The sequence below is a fragment of the Engystomops pustulosus genome, chromosome 8 (genome assembly GCF_040894005.1).
Source record: "Engystomops pustulosus chromosome 8, aEngPut4.maternal, whole genome shotgun sequence".
In the NCBI taxonomy this organism is placed as follows: domain Eukaryota; kingdom Metazoa; phylum Chordata; class Amphibia; order Anura; family Leptodactylidae; genus Engystomops; species Engystomops pustulosus.
The window spans coordinates 22,324,922-22,352,804 of NC_092418.1; the positions used below are offsets into that span (position 1 = coordinate 22,324,922).

Sequence of the window (27,883 nt, forward strand, 5' to 3'; positions counted from 1 at the left end):
ATCCGTTGAGTCATGCGCTCCATTGAGTCATGAGGATGACAGTGACTTATAAGAACTCTTCAGCTTATGTTTGTCTGGCGCTGAGTATAGAGGAAGAGAAAGCAGGACAGACGTGCCTGAATCCAGGATCATCTGCATATGGTAAGTAGGAAAAAATTTTATCGCTTTGCCGTGTCACCATCGTGCAGCTTGAACATAAACCTTGTAGGACCTTTAGTCCTTACTACTATTAACCATTATGGCCACTACTTCATCACAACATCTGGACTCACCACTGCTGTCCTATAAACAGACCTGAGCCATAACCTACACTGACCTTTGCTTTGTTACTAGATGTTGACCTTTGAGCTTCCTTGGGCATACTCAATATAATTTTTCTGGGGCCCTAACCTTATGAAGTAGATGCTAGTAGTCTCCATATCGGTACTGACATTTCCTGAACTTGGCCTCCTTGAAAATCTCAACATCATCTTCCCATATTATCTTCCAGATTGAATGACGCTCCTTCTACTCAAGGTTGCCCCATTTCTTAGAAAATATTTGAAAATTAGAGTCAGATATGGCATCTTTAATATCAACCGTAGTTGTGCTCCTTGGGATGTTCTTGGTTGTAAAGTGTCAAAATCAGAACTTTATCAAAAACTCTAAGGAGGTGAATGTTGAAGGACGTCTTTTCATCAGTGAAGTCAACCCTGATAGCCCCGGCTTTGACACCCTGGAATTTATTGAGCTCCGTCACACTAGCGGACAAAATGTATCTCTTGATGGCTTCACCTTAGTCTTCTATAATGGCAAAACGAACACGGCCTATAAAGTCCTCAACTTAACAGGACACTACACAGATAAGAGAGGCTTCTTCTTAATTGGGTCTAATGGTGTCCGACCCACACCCTCTATCACCCTACCACATAACACCATCCAGAATGGACCTGATGCCATAGCTCTATACTTTGGAAAAGTCTACAATACATCCATGCAAGTGACCCGTGATGGACTGGTGGACGCTCTGGTGCACAAGAGCAAAATCACAGACCAAGCTAATGACCTTGTCAATGTCCTCACACCAGGAATTGAGGCATTTTGGGAGGACAGTAATTTTCAGGACTCAGATGAGTCCATTGGTAGGTGCTTGGACATCAATGGCCAGTTGACTTACCAGTTGACGCATCCCTCCCCAGGTAGTGAGAATAACTGTAGTGTGTTTTTGGTCATGCTGAATGAAGTCTCGTCTCCTTATGCTGAGGATTTATACATAGAAATCTATGGGACATCATCCACCGTTCTCTATGGTCTGACCTTGGCTTTCATTAGCGCCATGGATCAAACGGTCTATTACGCTACAGATATTAGAGGTCAGACAGATGCTGGTGGGATGTTTTTGCTTGGAAGTGGAAAGCATGATGATCGAGGTAAGTGCTTCCTGAAGGTAATGTTCACAGATTAGGTTGTCTACTTTGGGTTCCAATTACGTTTTGGGGTCAGTTGACTCTTCACAGACTCTATGGGGTAATTATTATTTCTATTCCGAACATCCAGCTCAGCAGACACTGCCGGAAAGCACTCGCTTGCTTAAGAAAGGTGGTGGTGCCGTAGCGTTGTATATGGGGAAGAGCAGTGACCTTCTGCTGAACAAGCGATATACTACAAGTGGTCTGATCAACGCTCTGGTGTATGGTGACTATGAAGACATGGCAGCTCATCCCCTTCAGGATCTGACCATAGGCAATTCTATCATTTACTGGCATACATGGTAAGAAGCAGAACCCTGGTGCTATATGTGTATGTTATATATACAAGACTCTGTCTAGTGCAATACCAGACTCTGCCTCTGGACAAGAGAGGCGCTGTGGCAGTCATTACTTGCATTGTATTTTTTTTCTGCAATATGTGCCACTAATTTTAATTATGTTTTTTTTGTCACATTCAGGGATGTTAACATTTCTGCCAGTTTATGTAGTGAGGATGGGAATCCTATTTTTATACTTGGGGGCAGCACTCCAGGGCAGCCAAATAGTTGCCCCCAAGGGTTCGCCTTCCACAGTGTGAAACTATGCTTTGAGATAAATACAGGTAACTAACAAACTCTTATTGTGACTTTGCTGCAATACTAGACTCAGCCAATAGACTCAGGGTGGCACTGTTTCTGAATACACAGCTAGACAATTCTTACTTCGATATCGCATATATCTTGGTAATCCAGTTACATTAATAGGCTCCTTACGGTCTTCTTCATCCTTGCTGTCTCACTGCAGATTGCTCTGAATGGGACGGAGACCAGGTGTCTTCTAAGGTTCTGAGCGCTGTGGTCAGGTCCTGGCAGTCTCTTTGCAAATGCCATGTGTCTTCAAACTTATTCACAGGTGAGATGTTTATATTGAACTAGGAGTTTGCATTAAAGGGTTAATTACATCCACCTATCCCATTAGTGGAAATGGTTGGATTACTGGAATGTAGAGGAGAGTCTAAAGGGACATTTCCTAGTATTCATGGTACATCCTATGAACAGGTTGCCCTGGATGTCCCGGGTTCTGGTCCCACTTCATGGACCCTAATTATGAGGCTGCAATCATTTCACTTCTTCTAACTGGTTTCTTTCTGTGTAAATAGATGCCAACCTTACCTGCCAATCCCACCAGTTGACTCTTCATGTAAAACCGAATGCCACGTTATCTCCTCAAAATGCCGAACTTGATGTTGTCCTGCCCTTTATGTTATTGGGGAGAGTGATAACTGTGCAAAGCAAGAATGCCACCTTCACCGTCTGCCCACACCCCAGCAAGGTGCCAACTCTACCAACAGGTAAGACATTGCGGTAGGTTAACTAGAAGGGTTTTGACTCTAGCTTGAAGCTGGGACCACCGTCGATCAGAAGATTACGTACAAGATAGGGTCCGGAGGTTTGTTCTTAAGTTGAATTTGTATGTAAGTCGAAACTGTATATTTTATAATTGAAGTTCTAGACAATTTTTTTTTGCCCCAGTGACAATTGGAGTTTCAAAATTTTTTGCCGTATTGGGACCAAGGATTATCAATAAAGCTTCATTACAGACGCCTTACAGCTGATCATTGCAGCCTGGGACATCCAGAGACTTCACCAGAGGTCACAGTGGGCAGAGGGATCCATCTTTAACTAGGGGTCGTCTAAGTCGGGTGTCCTTAAGTAGGGGACCGCCTGTACTAGAAAAACCTTTGAAGTCTGAAATAGAAATATTTTTTAATGTATGTTGTGTGAAGACTTTTACATCTATTCAACAATCTACAGCAGTAAGGAAGGAGGTGGGGGAACCCAAAATATTTTTAGAAGAAGTGGTGTCTGGAATAATGCTGAATAAGTGTCTACGGAATATAATTAAAAAAAAAACTCCACAATTGACATAGTTGACTAGTCCACCCCTAGTGGACACTAGGGGTGTACTAGTCCACAATGGTATTAGGGGATCCATTGACAGGCTCCAGTAATGGACCTTAAGACTCCATTAGAAACTAACCCTAACTGGTGGTGACCTAGAGACAACCACTGATATAAAAAATAGCTGAAGATTGTTCTCAATATTTTTGAATATTTTCCATGTTCACTTTTTGACTCTTGGTGGTTCCGGATACAATACTCACCTCCTTTCCATTATTTCTACAGCACAATCGACCAACGTACCTCCAGCCCTTATAATCAATGAAGTGAACCCCAATACCCCAGGATCAGCTGAAGACACTGAATTTGTGGAGCTGTACCATACAAGTGGCAGCTCGGTCAGCCTGGCAGGCTACTGGCTCGTGCTCTTCAATGGGAAGAACAACTTAGCTTATAGTGTCCTGAACCTCAAGGGACAATACACAGATAAATATGGCTACTTCCTGGTGGGAAGCGCCAAGATGACTCCAAAGCCTCAAATTCTGTTGCGTCCTAACACCATACAGAATGGGGCCGATGCCGTTGCATTGTATTACCGCCCAGGGAAGGAATATGTTCTCAACATGCCTGTGTCTGCGGATGGTCTGGTGGACGCCCTGGTCTATGTCTCACAAGCAAGAGATGATGCTTCTGGCCTCCTAAGTATTTTAACTCCAGGGCAAGAAGCTATAAGAGAAGATGAAAGATTCCTTTTGGAGGATGAGTCTTTGAGTCGTTGCCATGGCTTTACACCATTGGACCATTCCAGATTTCAGGTATACTTGAAAATATATAATGATGAGCCACTTGATTGGGGTAGAAGGTCTATCGCTGTCCTAACAGAACAGGTTCAGAAGCATCAATAGGCTCCTTCAATGCTAATTCTGTGACAGGAACCACACTAACCATTTGTCCAAGCTGCTAGGACCCATTGTAGGATCTGTAACAGCTCTCCCAAGTACCGTATATACTCGAGTATAAGCCGAGACCCCTAATTTTACCACCAAGAACTGGGAAAACCTATTAACTCGAGTATAAGCCGAGGGTGTAGTATACAGCTAGCCAGCCCCATGTAGTATACAGCCAGCCCCCTGTAGTATACAGCCAGCCCCCTGTAGTATACAGCCAGCCCCCTGTAGTATACAGCCAGCCCCATGTAGTATACAGCCACCCCGGAGTAGTATACAGCCAGCCCCATGTACTATACAGCCAGCCCCCATGTAGTATACAGCCAGCCCCCATGTAGTATACAGCCAGCCCCCTGCCAAGCGCATAAAAAATAAAAAACTTAATACTCACCCTCCGGTGTCCGGATCGTTGGCGCAAGGCTCCTGATCTTCGGCATGGTCACCGACAGCTCCTCTGCTCTCTTCTTTCTTCTCTAGCCGGTAGAGTCGTGTCCATGCGATCTGCCAGCGGGTGCACACTATGATGCGGCGGTGTTGCATCATATTGGAGTATTCAGAGAAGAAATTATAGTTGGGTCTCTCAACCCAGATGAGCCAACTGAGTGTCTACAGCCCAAGTTCACTACCCATAACCTCTTTATAAGAGGTACATACCATATATAATATTCTCCATTGGGGTCTAGAGATATTGGATTTTGGATTATAACGATCACATTGAACATGAGATGATAATATTACACATCGGATCACTTTATTGATTTATGTTCCAGATCACCAGGATTACTCCTCTCACCAAGAATGACTGTGAGACTTTCATACCTTCCAAAACTCCATATATGACCACCAGCCAGTCTACAATCTCTACATATCCGGGTACACCTTCCACCCCTACATCATTGCTTTTGATCAGTGAGGTGGGGATGTTACAAGGAACCATTCCATACAGCTTTATTGAACTAAATGGACCTCCTGGAGCCTCAGTTCGGGATCACACATTGGTCTTCTACTCCAGGGATGGGAAGGTCTATTATAGGATTGGCTTGAATGGCAAAATCCGAGATGATGGGTTTTATCTCATCGGCACGGGTGACACTAGCGGTAAGTAGCTCTTATTGTACACCTGAGAGAAAATGTAAATTTATTTGAACTCAGAAGTACATTGTAGTAGTTTAACCACTACATTAACTACCTGGACCATACAATGATAATATCTTCCACCAATAATTTATAAAATATGGAGGGCTACAGTCTCAAGGATACATATTTTTGGTTTGCTGTACAGTCTATTCTTAGCTCAGTCTTGGCTCAGTCTTGGCTGCTGCTCAAGGGATGGATCCAGAGATATTCACAGTTGGACCGCGGGCCCTGAGGTTTGTGGGAACTGAAGGGCTAATTAATCACTGCTACAAAGTCATTTGTCATTCAGGTGATGTATATAGATAGAGAAATCTGACATGAAATCAAAATAAACATTTCTTGTTTCTGGTCAATTAGGATTACCAAAATTATGTATATTTGTCAAATGGCAGAATAATGAGGGAGATAATTTTTTGAGGCATTTTTATTACTTTCAGCAAAGTCAGAAGTTTACACACACTATGATTACTATGCCTGTAGAGGGAACCTATCAGCAGAAATTGACCTAATAAATCACTACCAATATGTTATCATGCAGCTGAACACTTTCCAGATTGTGTTTCTTTCATGGCCCAGTGTGGTGGCATCACCCAGAAAATCCATTTTGAAGTGAGATGTAAATTGGTTGTATAAAGTCAAGGAGGAGGACACCTTCATGTATCCCTTAGTCTCCTTTTAAAACATTTTATTAAGACCCAGGATTTCAGTGAATTGATCAAAAATTCTTGTGTACAAGTCTGTCACAATCCATTTCTCATGTCTATAACTTTTACTCACAGACCAGCAGCTTCCTCTGATCTCCCGACCATATATTCTCAGCCCTGAGGCCCTGGCTCTCTACAGGGGGCGCCCCGACTCATTCCCTGTTGGATCCTTCCTGACTAAAAATAATTTTTTGGATGCCTTTATTTTTTCATGGGAAAATAACTCCACGGCCGGCGTTCTCAGAGATTTGACTGAACGCAGTGTCGGCATCGATGAAACCAAACCGTGAGTGTCCCCCACGTACTATTATACAGTTACTGTTCATCTTCTCATTATATCATGTTTTTTTTACTTGCTTGTTCCCTCCTTGTAATGTAAGTTTTCACTCTGATTTCCATCTTTCTAGCAAGACAGACAGAAGCTCGCCGAGGTATCAGCCTCAACTTTTGACCTAGAGAAAGAGGGACAAAAAGTTCCTCCATCTTTTTCATAAACCGTGCCCATTGTCCGCTCCTTGCCCCACCCCCAAACATAGTATAATGATGGGGTGAGGGGGGGGGGGCTAATGGTGTTGATGTCGAACTAAGGTTATGGGATTTGATAGGGAAAGTGTGGTGCTGTGCAACAGCAGGAGGATGCCGCTTACCTGGCGGCAAACACTGAGCGGCCGGGAGATGGAGGCGGGATAATCCAGAGAGATTGGACACCTAGGAATATCCGGGACATTCTCCCAGCTGCCCGCGATGGCGACACAAAGGTGGAAAAAAATCGTGACTGTCCCGCCAAATCCGGGACGGCTCGGAGCTATGCAAGATTGAGTTAATTGTGCTAGGTCTCCACCTTCTCAATTGAATTAACAGAATCTTACTAAATTGTCAGATGACATAAAAGTTTACGGAAAGGGGAGGGAGAGGAGTGAGTCACTACACACTGGCAAGGGGAAAGCTGCTTGAAAATTTTTTATAACATTCCAGTTTTTTATGTCTCACTCCAGATTGATGTCAGTCAGTCTCTGTACTCTGCCTGATGGATCCACCACCTTGATTCTGCCAGTCCAGCGACCCAGCCCAGGCACCCAAAATAATTGTCCTCCCGCAGTCACTGCAATAAAGCTGAATCTTTGTGGAACGACCTCCAGGGCTGGTAAAGAACTATTTTGTGACTTGTTAATATAAGATATGCATTAGAGGGTAACATGCTTCAGAGGGTGTTACTAGAGCATCTCTGTGCTCTGGCTCCACCGCATTATCACCGCATTTACATAAGTACAATGTCACCTAATTGTGAAGCAGATGGGATGTACTTGTGATTTTACGCAATGTAAATGCAAATGAAATGTAAACATAATGTAAATGCGATGTAAATGTAAACATGAATGCATTGTAAAAATCAGACGTGAATGCAAATGAAATCTAAACGTGATGTGAGTGCAAATGCAATGTTACTGTGTAATGTGAATCCAATAAGAACACAAATGCAATGAAAATGCTAGAGTGATGTAGACACAGATGCAATATAGATGCTATCTGGACGCAAGCACAATATCATTGGAGAAGGGATATAAACATGATATAAACGTAAAGGCAATGTTACCGCTATGTAAGCGCAAACGCAATGTAAACTAAATGCAACCTCAATGTAAATGCGTCCGCAATCTAAACGTGATATCATCACAAATATGATGTAAACATGATGTTAGCGCAAATGTGATGTTAATATAAGAAAAATTGAGATGCGAACTCGGATGTAGACAAAATGTGAACAAAAACGTGATGTAATCAGAAATGTGATGTAAACGCTAACGTGTTGTGAATACAAACGCAATGGGAATGTAAAACATGTTTCAAATGTGATGTAAACACAAATGCGATGTTAACACGATATACACACAAACAGGATGGAAATGCAAAGTAAATGGAAAGACAATTTAAACACAAACATCCTACAAAAGTGATGTGAATGCAAATGCCTGCATCTTTCCAGTGCACCTGCACAAGCTGACCTCTGCTACGCCTGGAAGTAGCCTCGGACACAACGTGCCGCCTCACTTCGTCCTATAACAATTAGGTGTGAACAGGACCACCACTAGGAGGTTTGAGGCCCCTGACTGGCAAATTTTGGGGCTCCAACTCCCCACAGAATAATAATCCAGCCCTGTGTACACGGTGAATTCCCTGCACCCTGGAAGGGAGGAGGTTTTTTTGTGACTTGGGGCCCCTTCTCCTCCTTGCGCCCCCTGAAAACAGTCACACTGAACCCCCCTGATGGCAGCCCTGGGTGTGAAGTGGTTCCTCGGAGCAATGTCTGAGAGTGCAGCAGGGGCTATGGTAATGAGGTGGAGCTGGAGGTTCTTTGCTAGCACCCCCCCCCCCCCTCCCCATGATACACATAATTGGATATTTATTAAAACAAATTTTTGCTTTGAGTAGAGCAGTCTGGGAATGAATAGAAAGGTATGTCTGAAATATGGATACTAAGACTTACAAGAGGGGCAGCTGTTTGTTTGTGGTGGTGATTTTTTCATAGGCATTGCTCCACAGATTTTGGCACAGATAGTCTCAGCACCTAATGTGGTATTCAGACTCTGAAGTGTCAAGTGGCCAGTCCTGGCGCAGACACTTGACTGTACATACCATAATAAGCATATTAGATGCTGCATGTAATGTGTGACTTCTGTGAAGGCCTCAAAATCTCTGCTTGCAGTGACTTAATAGACGTAATAGAACATAGAAACCCATTTTCAATTTCTATGATTATTTCCTTATCCCTAAAAGTCAAGTCCCTTTAAAGGAGATCAGTAGTTTGTGAGGACCCTATTGCAGATGCAAGATATCAAGCGTCAGTGGATACCCCCATCATAAATGACTGCAAGCAGAGATCTTGAAGACAATGTAGAACAGATAGAGAAGATGCACTGGAGTTCCATGGTGGCGACTGTGGTTTAGAATTTGCGGATATGAAATGACATTTATTCTCCTCTTACAGATTGCTCTGAATGGCGAACATTAGGGCAAAGCGCGCTGAAGATGGTTCTCAGCCAGTCCATGCAGCATCACTGCTCGTGCACAGTCCCTCCATCCTACATACAAGGTCAGTAAATGTGAAAATTCTGGAAAAAATATTATTAGGATGCACTAAATTTATATATATATATTTTTTTTATCGTCCTTCTCCTTCCACCAGACGTGAATGTTATATGTAACCAGGAGATGCTCTACATTTCGGGCAACGTCTTGAGCGCACCAGGCGACCAGCCCCTCATACAAAAATGGAACATGGACATCAGCTATGGTAACCTGTTGACTTTAGAGGGGACTTCAGTGAGCCCTGTGATGGGGTGTCCCGTGACTGTGATGAAACAAGGTAAACTATAGGGCTGGGAGGTTGTATCAAGATGGTGGACCTGATCTGTCCTAACTTTACAATGTAAATATGTGGCAGATCCACTTTAGTTTCTTTCTTAAAGGGGTTTTGCCACTAATGACATGTTTGGTTGCTGGGACTCCTAACAAGCATCATATGGAAAAATTGGTGGCACCTGCAGCCCCCATTTGCACCTGCAGTCTTTCTTTTTGGGGGTCCTGTGTGAATAGTGGAGAAAAAAACTCCTTTAATTCATACAATGTAGAAGAATTGTACAGAGTGACTGTCCCATTCCCACCAGGCCTTGTCCTTTGATCCCTTGGACATAAATATTGATTGGGCTTGATTTGGATTACATGTACAGAATGTTCCCCCCTTTATCAGACTTGCTCTGAAAGTAACACCATAGGCCCCATATTATCTGCAATGTCTCCTGTGTCCTTCGCAACCAATCAGAGGTCAGGTATTATTACTTAAAATGCTATAGAAAATTGAAAGCTGAGCTCTGATTGGTACAAAAGTCTCCCTGGCGATCTTTGGATCCCTGTGTCTTATTCTGTCCCTTAGGCCTCACACGATATATCAGATTTGTGTGTATATTATATAGTATATTTTAGGGTCACAGCAGACCCACACCCTGAATCGCATCGTTCTTTTCCATTTTGACCTTTTCCTTGCAGAGTCATCTTTTACTTGGCTTAAGTCGCCCGTCGCTCTCTTCTACTCAAGGTGCCAGGATAAGACACCCAATCCTTAGTTATTTATAGACAAGTAATGGATGTGGTCACAAGTATATCCTTCCCATCATCTGACGACCCTTGTGTACTGTCAGCCCGTCTCCCAGATCCAGCATGGGAAAACCACATGGAGACGAGTTAAAGGGATGGTCTCAATAATAGCCCTGTATCTAGCCAGGCAAAGGTGGCCTCTGCACGGGAGGAAATTGTATTACATGGCGCCCATTATTAGTATGATAATGATGGCTTGAGTACTTAAAGGGGTTGTCTGGTGGTTGAAAAACATGGATGCTTTCTTATAGCTCCTCTTCTGACCATGTGTAGTGCATGGTATGCCAATTAAACTCCATGCAGCTGGAATATCGCATCAGCCATGGTCATGTTCTGGAAGAAGGCATCTATGTTTTTCAACCAACGGATAACTCCTATTATTAAAGGGATATCCTGACCAATAACGTGTGTCTCTATATTCAAGTCATGCGAGACTAATCCCCTAGTGCAGTGATGGTGGACCTTTTAGACCGAGTGCCCAAACTACAACCAAGACCCACTTATTTATCGCAAAGTGCAAACACATAAATTTAATTAGTGATTTACACTCCTGGCTCTGTCACAGTTTTCCTTCATATCAGCACTCTGGGGACACCAAGCAGAAAATAAAAGAAATTTAGGTGATCTTTGTAGCTTCCCTCCAGGGTCCCATAAACTGGAGGAATTGTCAGGGCCAGAACAGGAGCTTCAATGATAATCCAGATCTGTCCACACCTTCCCACTCCTCCAGTAGTTCCAGGTATCACTGTCACCTTAAAATAGTTCTGTGTACAGCAAGACCTGGGTTGTCTGGGAGTGCAGCATGATACATGGGGGGCTCATTTACTAAGGGTCCGCGGACAGCACAAACGTTGGATATTTCGACGATTACCAATTTGCGCCGCGTTTGAAAGGGGATTCTGGCGCACGCGATCGGATTTTGGCGACGGCTTTCATGCGACACAAATCGGGGGGACGGGCCGTCGGACGATCCGGCGGATTCAGACTGAGCGCGGGATTTAACATTTGAATTTGTGTCGCAAGCCATGCACCAGGAAGAAGATGGTGAACTCCAGCGGACCTGAGCGAGGAAGCAACTCAAGCAGGAAATCTTAATGAATCGCGCTGGAGTCCATGATCGTTGGACAGCGGGGATCGCGCAAGGGACGGGTAAGTAAATGTGCCCTGTGGAGTCCTCTCTGGTGATGGCCTGGGTGCCCACAGAGAGGGCTCTAAGTGCTACCTCTGCCACCCATGCCATAGGTTCGACACCACTGCCCTAGTGTTTTGCATGGTTTTTGGGAGACATTGAGAAGCAGGGGAATGGCAATTTTCATCTTATTATGTTGCTCCTCTTTAAATATAACATGTTGGGTACTCTAAAGGATTTTACAAGACATTTCATGTTTCAGCGAGCGATAACCTTGTCTGTATTTCCAGGATCCTTCAAAGTGTGGCAAGTCGTCCTCCTGGTGCTGCTGTTACTGCTTATGATATCTGGAGTCATTGGATTCATAATCTATTTACGGAAAAGGTAAACCAAAGGGGCAGCTATATCCTAAAAGTAACGTTCAATATCCTACTCCTTCCCACTACACTAGAGCCTAGGTGTATTTTGACTTCTTAAAGGGGGTTGGCTTCTTTAATTTATATTTTTTTTGTAATGCAAGTGTGGAGGGCAAGAAATTAGGTCAATATCCTACAATTTTCACACTTTGATATTTGTTCTCCAGGACCCCCCAGAACTACACAACCATTGAAATGAATCCACACACAGAATTAACATCCGACTACTGATGACCAAGGATCCACCAGTAAAATCACAGCCTTCAGACAAGCAATAAACCTCAAGCTCTGCCGTGTCCAAGATCACATCATGGAGAGACATTGTGCCTGAATGGTCTCCTCTTTAAGACGCTTTCTTCTTCCCAGGATTAACACCCGCTCAAGGATACATAAGTATTAGTAAGAAGAGGTGAAGTGGAGACATCGCTATTTCTTGAATAAGGCAAAATGATGAGGGGGGAAAAGAAAAAAAAAATTTTGGCCTGGAATCATGATTCTAGAATATAACCAACCAACCTAACATTGAGTCATCAATCTTTGGGTCGACTATAAAAATGAAGACCATCAGTGTTTTGGTGGGACAAAGACCAGCATTGTTCTAGTGACCACCATGGTTCTGTTGGGATGGACCTTCACAGCAGACAGCCATAATCGTAGGAGTGTTTGGATTTTGGATCTTGTAACTTAATATATATTTCTGGAAATCGGTCACAATGACCCAGAGTTTTACACAAAGACTGTGGAGGACTCAACTGAAGACGTGTTGACTTCTCTAACAATTGAGTAAACTTCTAAAATGTTCACTGTTCCAGTGAATAGAAGTTAGTAACTAAAAAATTGGTACAATCAAGGACGCAATTTGATCGTCCCCAAATGTGGATAGATCCGATCTCATGGATGGATTTAACAATGGAGAGTCAGTATCTTGACCTTCATTGTGTTAAGGTCGCATAAGCCTTTTGAAACGAGGACAAATTATTTTTTGTAAATTTTTTTTTTTATTTTCCAAGAAAATTAATTTTAATTAAAAAAAAAATAAAATGTGTAGATGAAGTCTAAAATAAATCTAATTCTGCAGCCAATCATCCGGCCAACAAGTATCAATTCTGGAATAATGTATATGTGATGTTACATTAGGTTTTCAGCAGAACGTTAAATTAATGTTTATGGACAAAACTATCGGAAAGAAGATTCTTCCACGGCAGAGGTTGGAATAGATCGGTCCAAGATCTTTCCCCACCTACTTTGCTCCAATCCTCCTCTTGATCGGCTTTTTCATTTAGAAATCTCTGCTGAATTCCATTTTGCTAGCAAGACAACAGAAAATCACTTAGCTGTCATATAAGAGGTTCTAGGGAGAGGAGAGAGTGAAAGCAACTAGGTCTCCACCCAAAAGCTCTGAGACAAGAACAAATTCACAGACAGAGACTGTAGGGCAAATATTAGATGACAAAGTCCAGAGACCGCCCTACCCCTCGTGTACACGCTGTACTATAGTGAACCTCACATTACTGCAGTTCACTGCTGCAGGATTATAGGGCTTTCTAGATTATCCATTTCTTAGACAGAAAAACAAAAAATGCAGGAAAATTTTCAAATAAAAAACCTTTATTCATTTCTCCAAACGTTACAGACGGTATAATGTGGGTGATGTTATCCAATTAATCACATTCTATTCATAAAGTTAGATTTTATTTATTTTTACAAAATGTCAAACACTTCAATTTCCCTCCAAGAGATTATAAAAAAACAAAAAACAAAACTGGAATCTTATCCGGGTGCAATCACCAGGTCAGTGGTTCAGAAGAGGGAATAGATACGTGGACTTTATCACGTTTTACATGTGTTTGTTTAATAAATAGAACTTTATATTTTAGGCTAATATTTTGCCACAAATGCGTCCTTTTCCATGAGAAATGTAGGATTTTAAATTTTCTTAAGTTATCAATTTTTAGGCTTAAAAGAAAATCTACCATTAAATCCATCATTATAAACCAGGGGCACTTACTCATAGGTTCTGGCACTGTGACCGGGGTATCTTCTTATATTTGTTATCCATGGCCTCCTTCCTTCTAAAATCAACTTATTTTATGCCTGAGGGGCTCTGGGCAGAGTGTTAGAGCCTCTGCAGCCTCTGGCTTCATAGGCTGTTATACCGTCTCTCCCAGCACCTGATTTTAGAAGCACGGATGCCATGGATAACAGATATAAGAACATTACCACAGTCACAGTGCCCGGATCTAAGAGTAATGTCCCTGGCGGTAGATTTCCTTTAAAGTTTCAATAAATAATAATAAAAAAGAAAAAAGTATAATGAATTAAAAAAAAAAAAAAAAAAAAACCCACTTCAGATATTTTTATGTTTGGTTGTGATTCCACATTATGCCAGCAGAAAATTTTGGAGTTGGGATATTTTGGGGTTTCTTCTCAACAAATGTATTTATGTTAGGTTAAATAAAATAAAAAGGAAATATAAGTCATTGTCTTTTATTAAAAACTTCATAAAAGACAACTGGGGGGACTATTGTTGTGTGCAGCTCTTGATGTGAATGTAGCATTTTATATAATCCAATAATTTACAGTTTAACTGATATGGGGCCGATTTGTCAAGTATTTATTGCAGTTTTTGGGAGTAAAGTTTAGATCTTAAGTGTGGGGTTTTTAGACACATAGGTGGCCTTTCCTTATACTGTGCAGCTATGGAGTGTAAAAGGTTAAGTCAAAAGGGGTATTGGGAGTCAATTGGTGTCTGACTATGGTCCTCAAATCCTTACTACTGGAGTAGCAGAGGGGGAGACCGTATGTGCACCCCTTCCCTATCCAGACCATACCGCTATAGCGGAATGATCAAGAACTTATCCACAATTTATATAAACATGGCGCCCCCTGTGGTCTGGAGGACTTCTGTACTCTTTTGGCTGCTCCCTCACAACAGTTCTATCTTGAAATGCCCAATATCAGGTAGATGGGTCTCCGTCTGCTGGACGATGGTTTGAGGAAGCTTTGCCCCCAGCTGCTGGATCTGGGACAGCACCTCCTGGTGGTTGCTCTGCCGTTGCCTCATCTGTTCTTGTTCCCAGCGATTCTGCCTGTCTATGAGGTTATGCATGACCTGCGTCAGTTTTTGTAGCTCCCCTCTAATGGAGTCCAATTGCTCGGCACTTGTTTCCAGCCTTGCTGGGGGAAAGGAAGCAGCCGTCTGCGTGCTGGCATCTATTACCTGGTGGGCAAAAACAGAGCGGGCACAAGGTTTATACTGAGCACTGATTTTAGTCCCACTAGAAACCATACATGGCACCATCAAAAGGGGTTATCCTAAGCATTTAGGTTATCCTCTACATCCCCAACAATCACAAAAGGGAACCACCATCTCTCCAACATAATTCACCAAATAGTGCAAGCCTCAGAGGTGTAGAGGACGGAATTTGTCTAGATTTTTAGTATTAGGAATAGTATTATTAATTACCAATGGCGGTACTGACCCAACTAACACCATCCTGATGTCTAAAGGAACAGTCATTTAAACTCGTAACTCGGAATAGTAATGTACAACCTTAACACTATTTTCCCTTTAATATTGCCTTGCATCTATTGGAGGCTAAAAACTATTTCCCAATAGTTTTTCCTAAAAACTTTTGCTTGGTTCCTCTTTTGTAGGTGCTTCTTCTCACACTCCCTGCAGGCTGCGTTCTCTTGTACAGAGAGATCAGTCAGAAGATAGACAGACATCAGGCTGCTCCTCTAAGTGGTTAGAAACCTTCATTTAATGGGAACCTGTCAGAACACAAGCCCCCCTCAGCCCCCAAAACAGTTCTTTCTTTTGTACCATGCACGTCCCCTGGAGGTCCTTATTGCATATTCCTACAGTCGAGGAGGTTGCTCAGCCATCACACAGGCAGCGCCACCTCCTGACTGATGTTTGCTCTGCCCACTACATGCATATTGTGCACCAGCCCTGCCTCCTAATGTCCACATTATCCTTGTGCAATCCCAAAATCTGGTGCAAGTGCATTGATCTTGCAGCCGGCACTGAGCGTATTCACAGGCGCACTGCTGCAGAGACACGCTGGCCAATCCACAGCGGTAAGTAATGCCCCCGTGAAGCCACTTCAATCCGTGCAATGCCAACCCAAAGATTGGGAAGGAAGATGCATGGAGTGGGCAGAGCAAACAGCAGTCAGGAGGTGGGGCTGAGCAACACCACCTGCATCTAATAAAAGCGGAATAAAAGCGGATTTCTGAGGAATGTAGGAATATGGCGAAAAGACCTCCAGGGAAATGTGCCGTTTGTGGGCTGACAGGTTCCCTTTGACAGGTTACAAGACTGACCATAATCTGCTGACATGAGCATTTATGATCCATTGGTAAAGTGGAGGCACTGATCCAAGCATCTACATACAGCCCAAGAACATGATTTTTGGCCAATATCCCAATCAATAAAAAAAAATTGCTCCAGAAGATTTACACGCAGCCAACCACTACTCCTTAGATTAGGTGGGTTACACTCATGCTCCATACCTGGGTGCTGGCCTTGGCCTCCGAATACTGCGCCCCCTGATTCAGCTGCTGCCCCCCATTCTGGAATATTACCTAGTAACAAACCAAGGTAAAGTCCGTCAGTCTCATAGATGGAACAAGAGGGAATCGGAGTACAAGAGGATCACACGTTACTTACCTTCTTCTGTAAGGTGATGGCTTTATCTACCAACTTCTTGGTGACCAGCAGCGCTGGGTTTCGGGGTGCAGGCAGGGGTGTCCTCGCTCTCCCATTGAAGTGATGAGATGCTTGATGATATGACACATTGGGGCGAGTCCCGCTCTGTGTAGGGTGTTGGGCAGGACGGAGGGACCCGGAGCCTAACAAAGCAGAGAAGTAAAGTGCTGGTAAGTGTAACCTCCTTCCATCTGGGCCCAAAACTGAGGGTCATGTGACCACATGGGTCCCCAAAATGTCAGCAGGGAGTATACTCACAGGTCTCCTGGACCCTGGCTCCTTGTGAGACATCCTGAGGCGCAGGTCCTGGAGCGCTGCTTGGTGGATCCTGCATTGGTTCTTCTTCAGACATGGATTCAACTTTCACAATTTTGATGAGGTCTTCTTCATCGCTCGCTTCCACTTTGATGTCTACGGTGGGTGGAGGGGCAGAGGGGACCGGAGGATCTTTCTCAGTTTTCGGGCCAGCAGTGTTCTGCATAAGGCTCCAGAGTTGGGCTTGTTGCCAGGGTTCTACTTTTGTACCAGGAATTTGAGGAGGAGGAACATAATTTTCGGGTTCGATATTCTTGCGTTTTAAGAAGAGGTAGATGGCTTGTGGCGTCACCTTTATATTGTCCAACTCAAGAACATTTTTGATTTTTCGAAAGCTGAGACCGGCCCTCCTCAGCATCACAATCCGGTTCTTAGCGTGATCATCCAGACGACCCATGGCTTCAGATGTGTACAACTCTACAAGATGGCTGGTAGGTAAGTAGTCCTGCAAGGAAGTTAGAGCACCATGATATCTCCTCCTAATACACAGACATCAGGACACAGACCTCTCCTCCTCCTCCTCCTAATACACAGAGATCAGGACACAGACCTCTCCTCCTCCTCCTCCTAATACACAGAGATCAGGACACAGACCTCTCCTCCTCCTCCTCCTAATACACAGAGATCAGGACACAGACCTCCTCCTCCTCCTAATACACAGAGATCAGGACACAGACCTCTCCTCCTCCTAATACACAGAGATCAGGACACAGACCTCTCCTCCTCCTAATACACAGAGATCAGGACACAGACCTCTCCTCCTCCTAATACACAGAGATCAGGACACAGACCTCTCCTCCTCCTAATACACAGAGATCAGGACACAGACCTCTCCTCCTCCTAATACACAGAGATCAGGACACAGACCTCTCCTCCTCCTAATACACAGAGATCAGGACACAGACCTCTCCTCCTCCTAATACACAGAGATCAGGACACAGACCTCTCCTCCTCCTAATACACAGAGATCAGGACACAGACCTCTCCTCCTCCTAATACACAGAGATCAGGACACAGACCTCTCCTCCTCCTAATACACAGAGATCAGGACACAGACCTCTCCTCCTCCTAATACACAGAGATCAGGACACAGACCTCTCCTCCTCCTAATACACAGAGATCAGGACACAGACCTCTCCTCCTCCTAATACACAGAGATCAGGACACAGACCTCTCCTCCTGCTAATACACAGAGATCAGGACACAGACCTCTCCTCCTGCTAATACACAGAGATCAGGACACAGACCTCTCCTCCTGCTAATACACAGAGATCAGGACACAGACCTCTCCTCCTGCTAATACACAGAGATCAGGACACAGACTTCTCCTCCTGCTAATACACAGAGATCAGGACACAGACCTCTCCTCCTGCTAATACACAGACATCAGGACACAGACCTCTCCTCCTGCTAATACACAGACATCAGGACACAGACCTCTCCTCTCCTCCTAATACACAGACATCAGGACACAGACCTCTGCTCCTCCTAATACACAGACATCAGGACACAGACCTCTCCTCCTCCTAATACACAGGACACAGACCTCTCCTCCTCCTAATACACAGGACACAGACCTCTCCTCCTCCTAATACACAGGACACAGACCTCTCCTCCTCCTAATACACAGGACACAGACCTCTCCTCCTCCTAATACACAGGACACAGACCTCTCCTCCTCCTAATACACAGGACACAGACCTCTCCTCCTCCTAATACACAGGACACAGACCTCTCCTCCTCCTAATACACAGGACACAGACCTCTCCTCCTCCTAATACACAGGACACAGACCTCTCCTCCTCCTCCTCCAAATACACAGGACACAGACCTCTCCTCCTCCAAATACACAGGACACAGACCTCTCCTCCTCCAAATACACAGGACACAGACCTCTCCTCCTCCAAATACACAGGACACAGACCTCTCCTCCTCCTAATACACAGGACACAGACCTCTCCTCCTCCTCCTCCAAATACACAGGACACAGACCTCTCCTCCTCCAAATACACAGGACACAGACCTCTCCTCCTCCAAATACACAGGACACAGACCTCTCCTCCTCCAAATACACAGGACACAGACCTCTCCTCCTCCTCCAAATACACAGAGCTCTCCTGTCGGGGTGGCCGTGCAGTTCCCAGTACCTACCTCCTCTCTCCCTGTGCCGCCGCCATATTCCTGTCTTTGTTTGTTTACAGGACTCGGGGAAGATATGTGGGAGTGGGCGGAACCATGAGGTGCCCTTAACCCTTCAGTTGCGGATGTGAGTGAACTCTTCGGTTCCGCCACGTCCCGGAGCCGCCTGCCCCTTTAACGCGTCCCTCCCCCACTGTGAGCCCGTGGAGCCACACCCCCTTCTATTCAGAGTGGTGACGTCATTACTTGAGCGACCGCGGTATCGAGGACTGTAGGATGGCGGCGACGCGTCACAATCAGCGCGACGACTTATCTGAGCTGAGGAGGGAGAAGCAGAGAAAGTCCGGGAAGATGTGAGTATCCGCCGCCATCCTGCGGCCCGGGCGCCGGTATCTCCCCGGGGGGATGGGGTCCGTGCAGGGCGGGCGGGGGACGTGCTGTGTGGCCGGGTATTACTGGCGGGAAGGGATTGTGTGGAGGAGACGCTGCTATGGCGGCGCTAGGCCTCGGATTAACCCTTGTAGCGCTCCTTGGGGGTAAGATGGCGGCTCCCAGCGGCTCTGCCTATACCTCCCCCTGCAGGAGATCCGGTGTATCTGTACTGTGTGCAGAGCCCTCTAATATGCGGAGTTTTCATTCATTTAATGTACATACTCCAGGACTCCAGGATGGGGGCTCCTAACTGCACTTATACACTGCAACAAACACCCAGCTGTGTGTAGTCCTTAAAGGGCATGTTCACACCCAGCGGTAATGTGGTGTAGTCTGCAGAGGGAGCACAGTGTCTCCATGTGCCTGATACTGGAGGGAGGTTAGAGCTGAAATCTTCACTTTATTTAGCACTTTTTTGGGGTGTTTTGATGTTTTCTGCTGGTGAATATAGCGTCGTCTGCTCCCGGTGTGGACTGTGATCTCTCCGGGAACTGCAGATAGAATTGTGTGGCTTTTCCCTCCTGTGTTCCTCCTGGTTGTGATCTGTGTGTGGTTTGTGGTTACCTGTCTGCAGGAAGTGGGGTTCAGCCTGAAACCCACCTGTTCTGTAGTCATTGTTCGGGCCAAAGTTGAGATGTTCTGTACGTGGTGTGACCACTACAGGGTGAACGGCGCTGTCTACTTCCTGGAGAAGAGCTCATCTGTTCGGTTGCTGATCCCCCACTAATCTGATGTGGAATTTCTGCTCTATATATGATCAGTGTGAAACTCTTCTGATCAGTAATGGGGTCCCGAGACCCCCTCCTCCCCCCTCAGTGAGGTGTATGAGCGGTTCTAGGTCTAGTGTATGTGTGACCTGTGCTCTTTTCACACTACACGGTGTTACTGCCAGGAGGGGCTGGAGACCCCTGTACATGTGACCCTGTTACCCGCTGTGCTGTGAGGGTCTTCATGGTGTCCTCTCATTATCTGTGTATATAATCACTGTTTGGCGCATTTCCATAAGATAATTTGTATGTGGAGAGATGGAGGGTGTCGCTCTCCCACATGGGCGCAGTTCACACCTGCATCAGGGGTTTCCATTTTAGAAGAGAGTATCAGAAGGTCTTCCGTTCCCATAGACTTTGATGCACATGCTGTTATGCATTGGTTATTAATAGCAGATAAAAAGACACAGCTGCTGCCATTTTTAATTATGGAAGCGTGAACAGAACCTGCTGAGGGGATGTGACCTTCGCCTTTGGCCCCCAGTTTGTTGTCCCCTGTTTTGCGGATCACATGCTGATAGTTGGAGCCCCCACACATCACAAGAACAGGCCACTGTTTTTCTGTAGGAACGTAGCCAAGTGCTTTACCTGCGGCCCTGAGTTGGTGAAAGCTGCGGCAGTCAGATCAGTGATTCCCTTTAGGTCGCTCTTGTATAACGCCGCTTTCTTTGCTTCTTTGTATCCAGGGCTCCTTCTCCAAGCAAACGTAAAGAGCGTTCCGAGGACCGGGCTAAGGAGCGAGCCAAGGAGAAGGCCCCCAACAAAGAAACTGGGGATAAAGATCGCGGAAGAGACAAAACCCGGAAGAGACGCAGCGCGTCCAGCGGCAGCAGTAGCAGCAGGTAGGTGTAGCGCCTCAGCTGGTTGGATATTGTGATGATTTCTAGTCACAGTCACCGACTTATTCTTCACTTCCTCCTTCTAGTCGCTCCAGATCGAGCTCTTCCTCCAGTTCATCTTCCGGCTCCAGCTCTGGATCAAGCTCCGGGTCCAGTTCTTCATCTGCTTCAAGCCGGTCGGGAAGCTCCAGCTCATCACGAAGTTCCAGTTCCAGCAGCTCCTCCGGGTCCCCAAGTCCTTCCCGACGTAGACACGACAACCGGAGGCGATCCCGTTCAAAGTATGTACCTGCTATGGTCAGCTAAAATAAGCGATCAATTTCTGATCGGTGGGAGTGCGATGCACAGAACCCTCAGTGTCAGATACATTGTACAGCGATTACTATATGATGGACTGTTCAGGTCTGAATCCTGCAGCTTAACAGGCTCCCCATGACAACACATGTTCTGCTGACTTTTTTGGTGGTCACAAAATATCTATTGTGTGTGGCAGTTTGTATTTGGACTATGATGCAGATGATGGTTTGGACTGACTTAACAGGAAGTGTTGTCATGGACACAGTGGTACAGAGAAGCTGTGGACTGTGCCATGAATCTACCCTGTGGCCTGCAGTAAGGAGACTCTTTACTCCTATATCCTCATCAGCCTTAAAGGGGTTATCCAGGACTAAACTTTCCCTAACTATTCTACATCTACCTGCAATCTAACTAACTTTCTAATATACTTGCCTCGTCAGAAGTGTCTTCTTTCGCTGGCTCCGGAGTTGGTCACGTGACGCTGCATCTTCTCCTCTCTCCACTTCCGCTGACGTCACGACCACATCGCTCACAACTCCTGCGGGACGGATAGGCGGGGTTTTGGCCCTCTTCAGAATCTGGGGGCCGGCGGTGTTGAGTCTTCATGACGCACGCGCAGTCGGGGCGACACTTCGCTCCGTCTACTGCGCATGCCTGCCTTCCCAGCATAAACTCCGCAGGTCCTGGACGCAAAAGTCACTGTGCATGCCGGCACATTCGCACACACTGCAATCTACAGCAGGTGTCAGTGTGCATGCATTTATCTTTGTGAACTCATGTGTTCACATATGTCGTGGGGGAATGGTCACAAATAAGCTTCCTCTGTGCCGACACATATGTGTGTGTGGGGGGGGGGGGGTGTATGTTTGTCACATATGAGGTCCTCATATGTGACCATCCTCTCCACTACAGTGACCACCCACAGTTTAAGACAAATGTAATGACCCCCTATTATGGCAAATGAGCTTGTGGGATGGCCACAGTTGTTGCAGGGAGGAGGTCACATATGGTCACTTGATCTTAAGACACCCCCCACAACATATGTGACCATCCCCCAATCACATACACACCACAACAACCAGCTTTTATTTATTTGAAATGAGGTCAAAAACATTTGTCTCCAAGCCCAGCCTTTTGCTCCATTCCTACATTCTGGCTTCTCCAACCCTTTAAATGCGTTTTTTTGAGTGTTAAATAAAATCTCAAAGCCGGGCTAGGGAGGGCGTTCTAACCCCTTAACGCTGAGGCCCTTTTGCATTTTTGCATTACCATTTTTTAATCCCCATCTTCAAAAATCTATAATTTTTTTATTTTTCCATGTAAAGAGCAGTGTGTGGACTGGTTTTGTGTAACCAATTGCACTTCACAGTGAGGGTATTGAATATTCCATGCCGTGTACTGGGAAACGGGAAAAAAATTCTAAATGTAGTAAGAACGGTAAAAAACTGCATTTGAGCCGTTTCCTTGTGTGCTTGCATTTTACAGCTTTCACTTTACGCCCCAAATGACATGTCTACTTTTATTCTTTGGGTCAGTACGATCACGGGGATAACACATTTATATAGGTTTTATAATGTTTTCATTATCTGTGCACTAGGCAGGAAACAGGAAGGTGTAGTGGGCGGGATGCAGCAGAGCCTGGAAGGTATAGTGGGCGGGGTTGCCAGCACCGTGTAGGCTGGACTGGGTGGATACATTCCCTGCTGTGTTTACAGCACAATGCACTGTGGGGAATGTAGTTTCTGCAGCACAAAAACCTCTATACAGGAAGCTGAGATTGTAAACATTTGCAGGCCGATGTGTGACCCCATATGCAGGGAGGATTCAAAGTTTGAATCAAGGTAAGGCATGTTCTTTAGGATCATGAACTATGAATACTGGGAGCATCTGGAGAATTTTTATGGTCCCGGATAACCCCTTTAATGTAGAAAAGCAGTAATTATGTTGTGGAATCGTATTATATTTATGGCTGAACTGCCAGGAACAGGAAGTGTTGTCATAGACTCTATAGGAAGACTACGTTGTGAAATTGTCACAAGGGCTTTATAACGATTTCTTTTTCCTCATTAGATTTGTAAAGTGCTGTAGAATTTGATGGCACAAGATAAAAATTATTATTTTTACTATTTGTTTCTCATGTGTAACTTTTTAATGTTTTTTTTTTTTTTTTTTTTCTTTTGTAACAGATCAAAACAGCCAAAACGTGATGAAAAAGAGAGGAAGAGGAGGAGTCCTAGTCCGAAGCCGACCAAGGTGCACATCGGGAGGCTGACAAGGAACGTGACTAAGGTGAGCTCAGGTTTTGCTGTCCCCTCAGGATAGACAGTATCCGGGCTTTCTGCCACATGTTATTGTATATGGGTGTGAGAGTGTTTGCTGTAGAGTGCGCCACATTGGGGTAGGGGGTATTTTAGATGATCTGAAATTATCCTCCTATTGCGCTGTGACCCTATAGGTCAATGTCCAACCCTTTAAATATACACTCACCTGCCACTTTATTAGGTACACCTGTCCAACTGCTCGTTAACACTTAATTTCTAATCGGCCAATCACATGGCGGCAACTCAGTGCATTTAGGCATGTAGACATGGTCAAGCCAATCTCCTGCAGTTCAAACCGAGCATCAGTATGGGGAAGAAAGGTGATTTGAGTGCCTTTGAACGTGGCATGGTTATTGGTGCCAGAAGGGCTGGTCTGAGTATTTCAGAAACTGCTGATCTACTGGGATTTTCACGCACAACCATCTCTAGGGTTTACAGAGAATGGCCCGAAAAAGAAAAAACATCCAGTGAGCGGCAGTTCTGTGGGCGGAAATGCCTTGTTGATGCCAGAGGTCAGAGGAGAATGGGCAGACTGGTTCGAGCTGATAGAAAGGCAACAGTGACTCAAATCGCCACCCGTTACAACCAAGGTTGGCAGAAGAGCATCTCTGAACGCACAGTACGTCCAACTTTGAGGCACTTTGGGCTACAGCAGCAGAAGACCACACCGGGTGCCACTCCTTTCAGCTAAGAACAGGAAACTGAGGCTACAATTTGCACAAGCTCATCGAAATTGGACAGTAGAAGATTGGAAAAACATTGCCTGGTCTGAATAGTCTCGATTTCTGCTGCGACATTCGGATGGTAGGGTCAGAATTTGGCGTCAACAACATGAAAGCATGGATCCATCCTGCCTTGTATCACCGGTTCAGGCTGGTGGTGGTGGTGGTGTCATGGTGTGGGGAATATTTTCTTGGCACTCTTTGGGCCCCTTGGTACAACGCCACAGCCTACCTGAGTATTGTTGCTGACCATGTCCATCCCTTTATGAGCACAATGTACCCTGTAACATCTGATGGCTACTTTCAGCAGGATAATGCGCCATGTCATAAAGCTGGAATCATCTCAGACTGGTTTCTTGAACATGACAATGAGGTCACTGGACTCAAATGGCCTCCACAGTCACCAGATCTCAGTCCAATAGAGCATCTTTGGGATGTGGTGGAACGGGAGTTTCGCATCATGGATGTGCAGCCGACAAATCTGCGGCAACTGTGTGATGCCATCATGTCAATATGCCCAAAATCTCTGAGGAGCTTCCAGCACCTTGTTGTATCTATGCCACGAAGAATTGAGGCAGTTCTGAAGGCAAAAGGGGGTCCAACCCGTTACTAGCATGGTGTACCTAATAAAGTGGCCGGTGAGTGTATCTTTCATCATTCTGCAAGTCCTGTTGAAGCCATTGACTTGGCATCGCTATTTAGTTGATGGGAAGATGGGAGACAATTTGCTTTTGTGGTATGATCATGACTGATGTGTCAGAACCACTGCAGGTCCGTTTTCAAGCACTTTCTCTGCTGTTTGTGGATGAGATTACGTGGACCCCCGCCAGCACTGCAGTGGTTAAACATACTCTTCTTTCTGTTCTTCTAGGACCACATACTGGAGATCTTTTCTACTTACGGAAAGATCAAGATGATTGACATGCCCATAGACCGCAGTCATCCTCATCTCAACAAGGGCTACGCATATGTGGAGTTTGAGGCTTCGGATGAGGCAGACAAGGCATTGAAACACATGGATGGAGGTAATAAGGATTGGTGCCGTTTTTTTTGCATTGGGTTTATGCCAAAAATGTTCTCTGGCTTCCATTCTAGGGGTGGAAAGCAGCATGACCAATCTCTGGCATCTGCTCTGAAATAGATGTCTATGTAGCATAACTGAAGCATAAGCCTAGATCTATATTATTTATGACAATGATGCTCAACTCTGCACTTACCTTACTGCTGGAGGGATTAGGACTGCCCAGTGTATGTTCTCTGTATACTGCTTTATGTTGTAGTTTGCATACGTGTGAATGCACCCTTAGTGATATTACTCTGTCCATAAGGCAATTCCTGTCCATCTGAAATTGTTAGATGTTACCCATGTGGTTACTGCATTGCTAACAACTCGAGTCAATGTAGAGGAGCCGTTGTCTATCTTTACAATAATTAGGTCAGACTTCAGGATGGATCTGTTTCCAAGAACAAATTGATAGACTCGCTAAACAATTATTATTATTCAGTCCTTCTTTTTTTTTTTTTTTTTGTGTTAAATAATGTGGTCCCTTCCCCACACACATAATTACAACGTATTAAAGTTATAAGGTTGTATTTTAATTAATATTACTGTAAATGTATCACTTGCACATGCCTCACGCATGTCGGGATTGGGGATGTTGAGGATTTGGCTTAGTCCCTGCAGAGTCAATAACAGAACTTGTAACTTTCACTTTCAGGACAGATTGACGGCCAGGAAATCACAGCATCAGCAGTGCTAACCCCTCGACCCATGCGGGTGGTGCCCCGAAGGTTCAGCCCTCCCCGTCGGATGTTGCCCCCTCCCCCTATGTGGCGTCGGACTCCCCCGCGTATGAGGAGGAGGTAGTGCATATATGTTTGTCCTGAGCACTAACTATCCCTGTGTCCTGTGCTCGCTCCTGTCGCTTCACTTTTTTTTCCTCTTTAACCCTCTGTGTGTACTGTAACATACACTGGGTCTATATGTAGCCTCCTCTACAGTTGTTTCTGTTCTGTTATACATAACATGGTCTTACCTTCACACTTCCTTTAAGGATTTTACCAGAATTTCAAAATCACATTGTGCTCTCTTCTAGAAGCGCCTACTACAGGTTGTGTCTGATGTAATGTATCCTCTGCATTGAGATAATTGTAGCTTGGGGTGCAATACCGGGCACAGCCTAACAAGCTTTGTGGCAGTGTTTTGTAGAAGAAAGCAGGAACATTATGTCCATATGTATATAAGTGTATGGCTTAACGGGTAACACTGTGTTCCCTCTGCAGGTCCCGTTCCCCTCGTCGGCGCTCCCCCGTCCGCCGCCGCTCTCGGTCCCCTGCACGCCGCCGTCACCGCAGCCGCTCCAGCTCTAATTCTTCACGGTGAAACATCACGTTCCCTCTGACCCAACCCTCCAGGACACCATACAACTAAGAGACCATGTACATTGGCAGGACAGCCACATCAAGGACTGTTATACGGGACGGCGCAGCGCAGGGCTGTGACCTGGTACAATATGGCAATGAAGGACTTAACGTTGCAGAGCACCACCATATTTGTAACCATAACCCAACATCCAAGTTTAATTGATGTTTTAATGTGTTCAAAAAAAAATTCTTTCTACATCCCATCCACGGATTCATTTTACTCCCTAGAGTTGGGCAAAATTTTTTATTTAAAACGTGATCTGTTGTGTACACCCTGAATTGTGCCCTGGCAGGCACATGGCATTTATATATGGGGTATATCCTACTGCCCCAAAATTGGTAAGAAAAAAAAAAGTGGAACCTTATGGGACCCTTTTAATGTCTAGGGCCTGGGGGATTGAAACCATTACATGACTTTGAATCCTCTGCATAGAGACAAGTGCTAAAATTCTGTATCTGCCTGCAGCCACCAGGGGGAGCTAAGTACATAGAACCTTACAATAATATAACTAGATGTGAGCTCCCTCTAGTGGTGGCTGGAGACGGAATTTAATGACTTTATCCTTTTGCAGGGGATTTGGAGCTGTGTGTCAGAAAATAAAACTTAAGATGTTAATTTTATAATATGACAGTCCTGTTGGTTCCTCTATGGACCTTGACCCTTTACTATGGTGGAAGCAGCAATCTATAAATGAGACTTGGTTGCCCTTCCGTTATTTCACCCTAAATACTAATTGGAACCAGAGACCAAATCTCAATACCCCTATTATATCAAAATGATCTTATCCTAATTGTGACCTACTGGGACCCCATATAGGGTGCGCTGTTCCGTAGCCAAGTATTTGTGTGTACGGAGAATATATTTTGAGGGTAGATCCTGTACAGTTGCCATTTTACATTCAATGTTTAATTTTTTTTATTTTGTAGTGTTGCATTCTTTTTTTAATGTCTGTTCCATATCTGTTATCTGTGGATTAAAACAGACAATTTATGGTTCCGAACGTCTCATTGTGATGTTTTGTGAGTCTTGATCGATGCGGGTGCTGGATGATGGTTGTGTGTGCACCATCTGCTGGATA

The 27,883-nt window shown here is 44.9% G+C and overlaps 3 protein-coding genes across 4 annotated transcripts; 2 read left to right on the forward strand and 1 right to left on the reverse strand.

Moving 5' to 3' along the window:
* LOC140074926 (uncharacterized) lies at positions 1-14,175 on the forward strand. The gene is made up of 14 exons (XM_072120249.1): positions 1-141; positions 491-1,409; positions 1,537-1,750; positions 1,928-2,070; positions 2,253-2,360; positions 2,608-2,799; positions 3,635-4,164; positions 5,067-5,394; positions 6,213-6,423; positions 7,133-7,281; positions 9,124-9,228; positions 9,322-9,501; positions 11,709-11,802; positions 12,002-14,175. Exons 2-14 carry the CDS (start codon positions 560-562, stop codon positions 12,063-12,065), a joined length of 3,168 nt encoding a protein of 1,055 aa, XP_071976350.1. The 5' UTR covers positions 1-141; positions 491-559; the 3' UTR covers positions 12,066-14,175.
* On the reverse strand, positions 13,533-19,223 carry LOC140074927 (uncharacterized). Its single transcript, XM_072120250.1, has 5 exons — positions 19,015-19,223; positions 16,807-17,308; positions 16,510-16,691; positions 16,353-16,424; positions 13,533-15,054 (listed from the first exon to the last, which is right to left on the reverse strand). The coding sequence occupies exons 2-5, from the start codon at positions 17,258-17,260 to the stop codon at positions 14,761-14,763; spliced, it is 1,002 nt and encodes a 333-aa protein (XP_071976351.1). The 5' UTR covers positions 17,261-17,308; positions 19,015-19,223; the 3' UTR covers positions 13,533-14,760.
* On the forward strand, positions 19,218-27,801 carry RNPS1 (RNA binding protein with serine rich domain 1). 2 transcript variants are annotated; one of them, XM_072120253.1, is made up of 7 exons: positions 19,218-19,355; positions 20,888-21,043; positions 21,127-21,321; positions 23,524-23,626; positions 25,252-25,405; positions 26,099-26,243; positions 26,664-27,801. In XM_072120253.1, exons 1-7 carry the CDS (start codon positions 19,279-19,281, stop codon positions 26,761-26,763), a joined length of 930 nt encoding a protein of 309 aa, XP_071976354.1. In that variant the 5' UTR covers positions 19,218-19,278; the 3' UTR covers positions 26,764-27,801. The 2 variants fall into 2 exon arrangements, with proteins under 2 accessions (XP_071976354.1, XP_071976353.1); XM_072120252.1 differs by lacking the exon at positions 19,218-19,355 and adding an exon at positions 19,379-19,538.
* Positions 27,802-27,883: the final 82 nt, after the last annotated feature.

What these genes read in the sequence shown, in the direction of transcription:
- LOC140074926 (XM_072120249.1), top strand. Translation starts at nt 560, where the DNA reads ATGGCATCTTTAATATCAACCGTAGTTGTGCTCCTTGGGATGTTCTTG. An exon ending in ATGCTTTGAGATAAATACAG is followed by an intron (nt 2,071 to 2,252) that starts GTAACTAACAAA and finishes GTCTCACTGCAG; the next exon opens with ATTGCTCTGAATGGGACGGA. An exon ending in TGGAACGACCTCCAGGGCTG is followed by an intron (nt 7,282 to 9,123) that starts GTAAAGAACTAT and finishes CTCCTCTTACAG; the next exon opens with ATTGCTCTGAATGGCGAACA.
- LOC140074927 (XM_072120250.1), bottom strand. Translation starts at nt 17,260, where the DNA reads ATGGGTCGTCTGGATGATCACGCTAAGAACCGGATTGTGATGCTGAGG. An exon ending in CCATCACCTTACAGAAGAAG is followed by an intron (nt 16,425 to 16,509) that starts GTAAGTAACGTG and finishes GTTTGTTACTAG; the next exon opens with GTAATATTCCAGAATGGGGG. An exon ending in AGGCCAAGGCCAGCACCCAG is followed by an intron (nt 15,055 to 16,352) that starts GTATGGAGCATG and finishes TTTGCCCACCAG; the next exon opens with GTAATAGATGCCAGCACGCA.
- RNPS1 (XM_072120252.1), top strand. Translation starts at nt 19,408, where the DNA reads ATGGGGTCCGTGCAGGGCGGGCGGGGGACGTGCTGTGTGGCCGGGTAT. An exon ending in AGCGGCAGCAGTAGCAGCAG is followed by an intron (nt 21,044 to 21,126) that starts GTAGGTGTAGCG and finishes TCCTCCTTCTAG; the next exon opens with TCGCTCCAGATCGAGCTCTT. An exon ending in CGGAGGCGATCCCGTTCAAA is followed by an intron (nt 21,322 to 23,523) that starts GTATGTACCTGC and finishes CTTTTGTAACAG; the next exon opens with ATCAAAACAGCCAAAACGTG.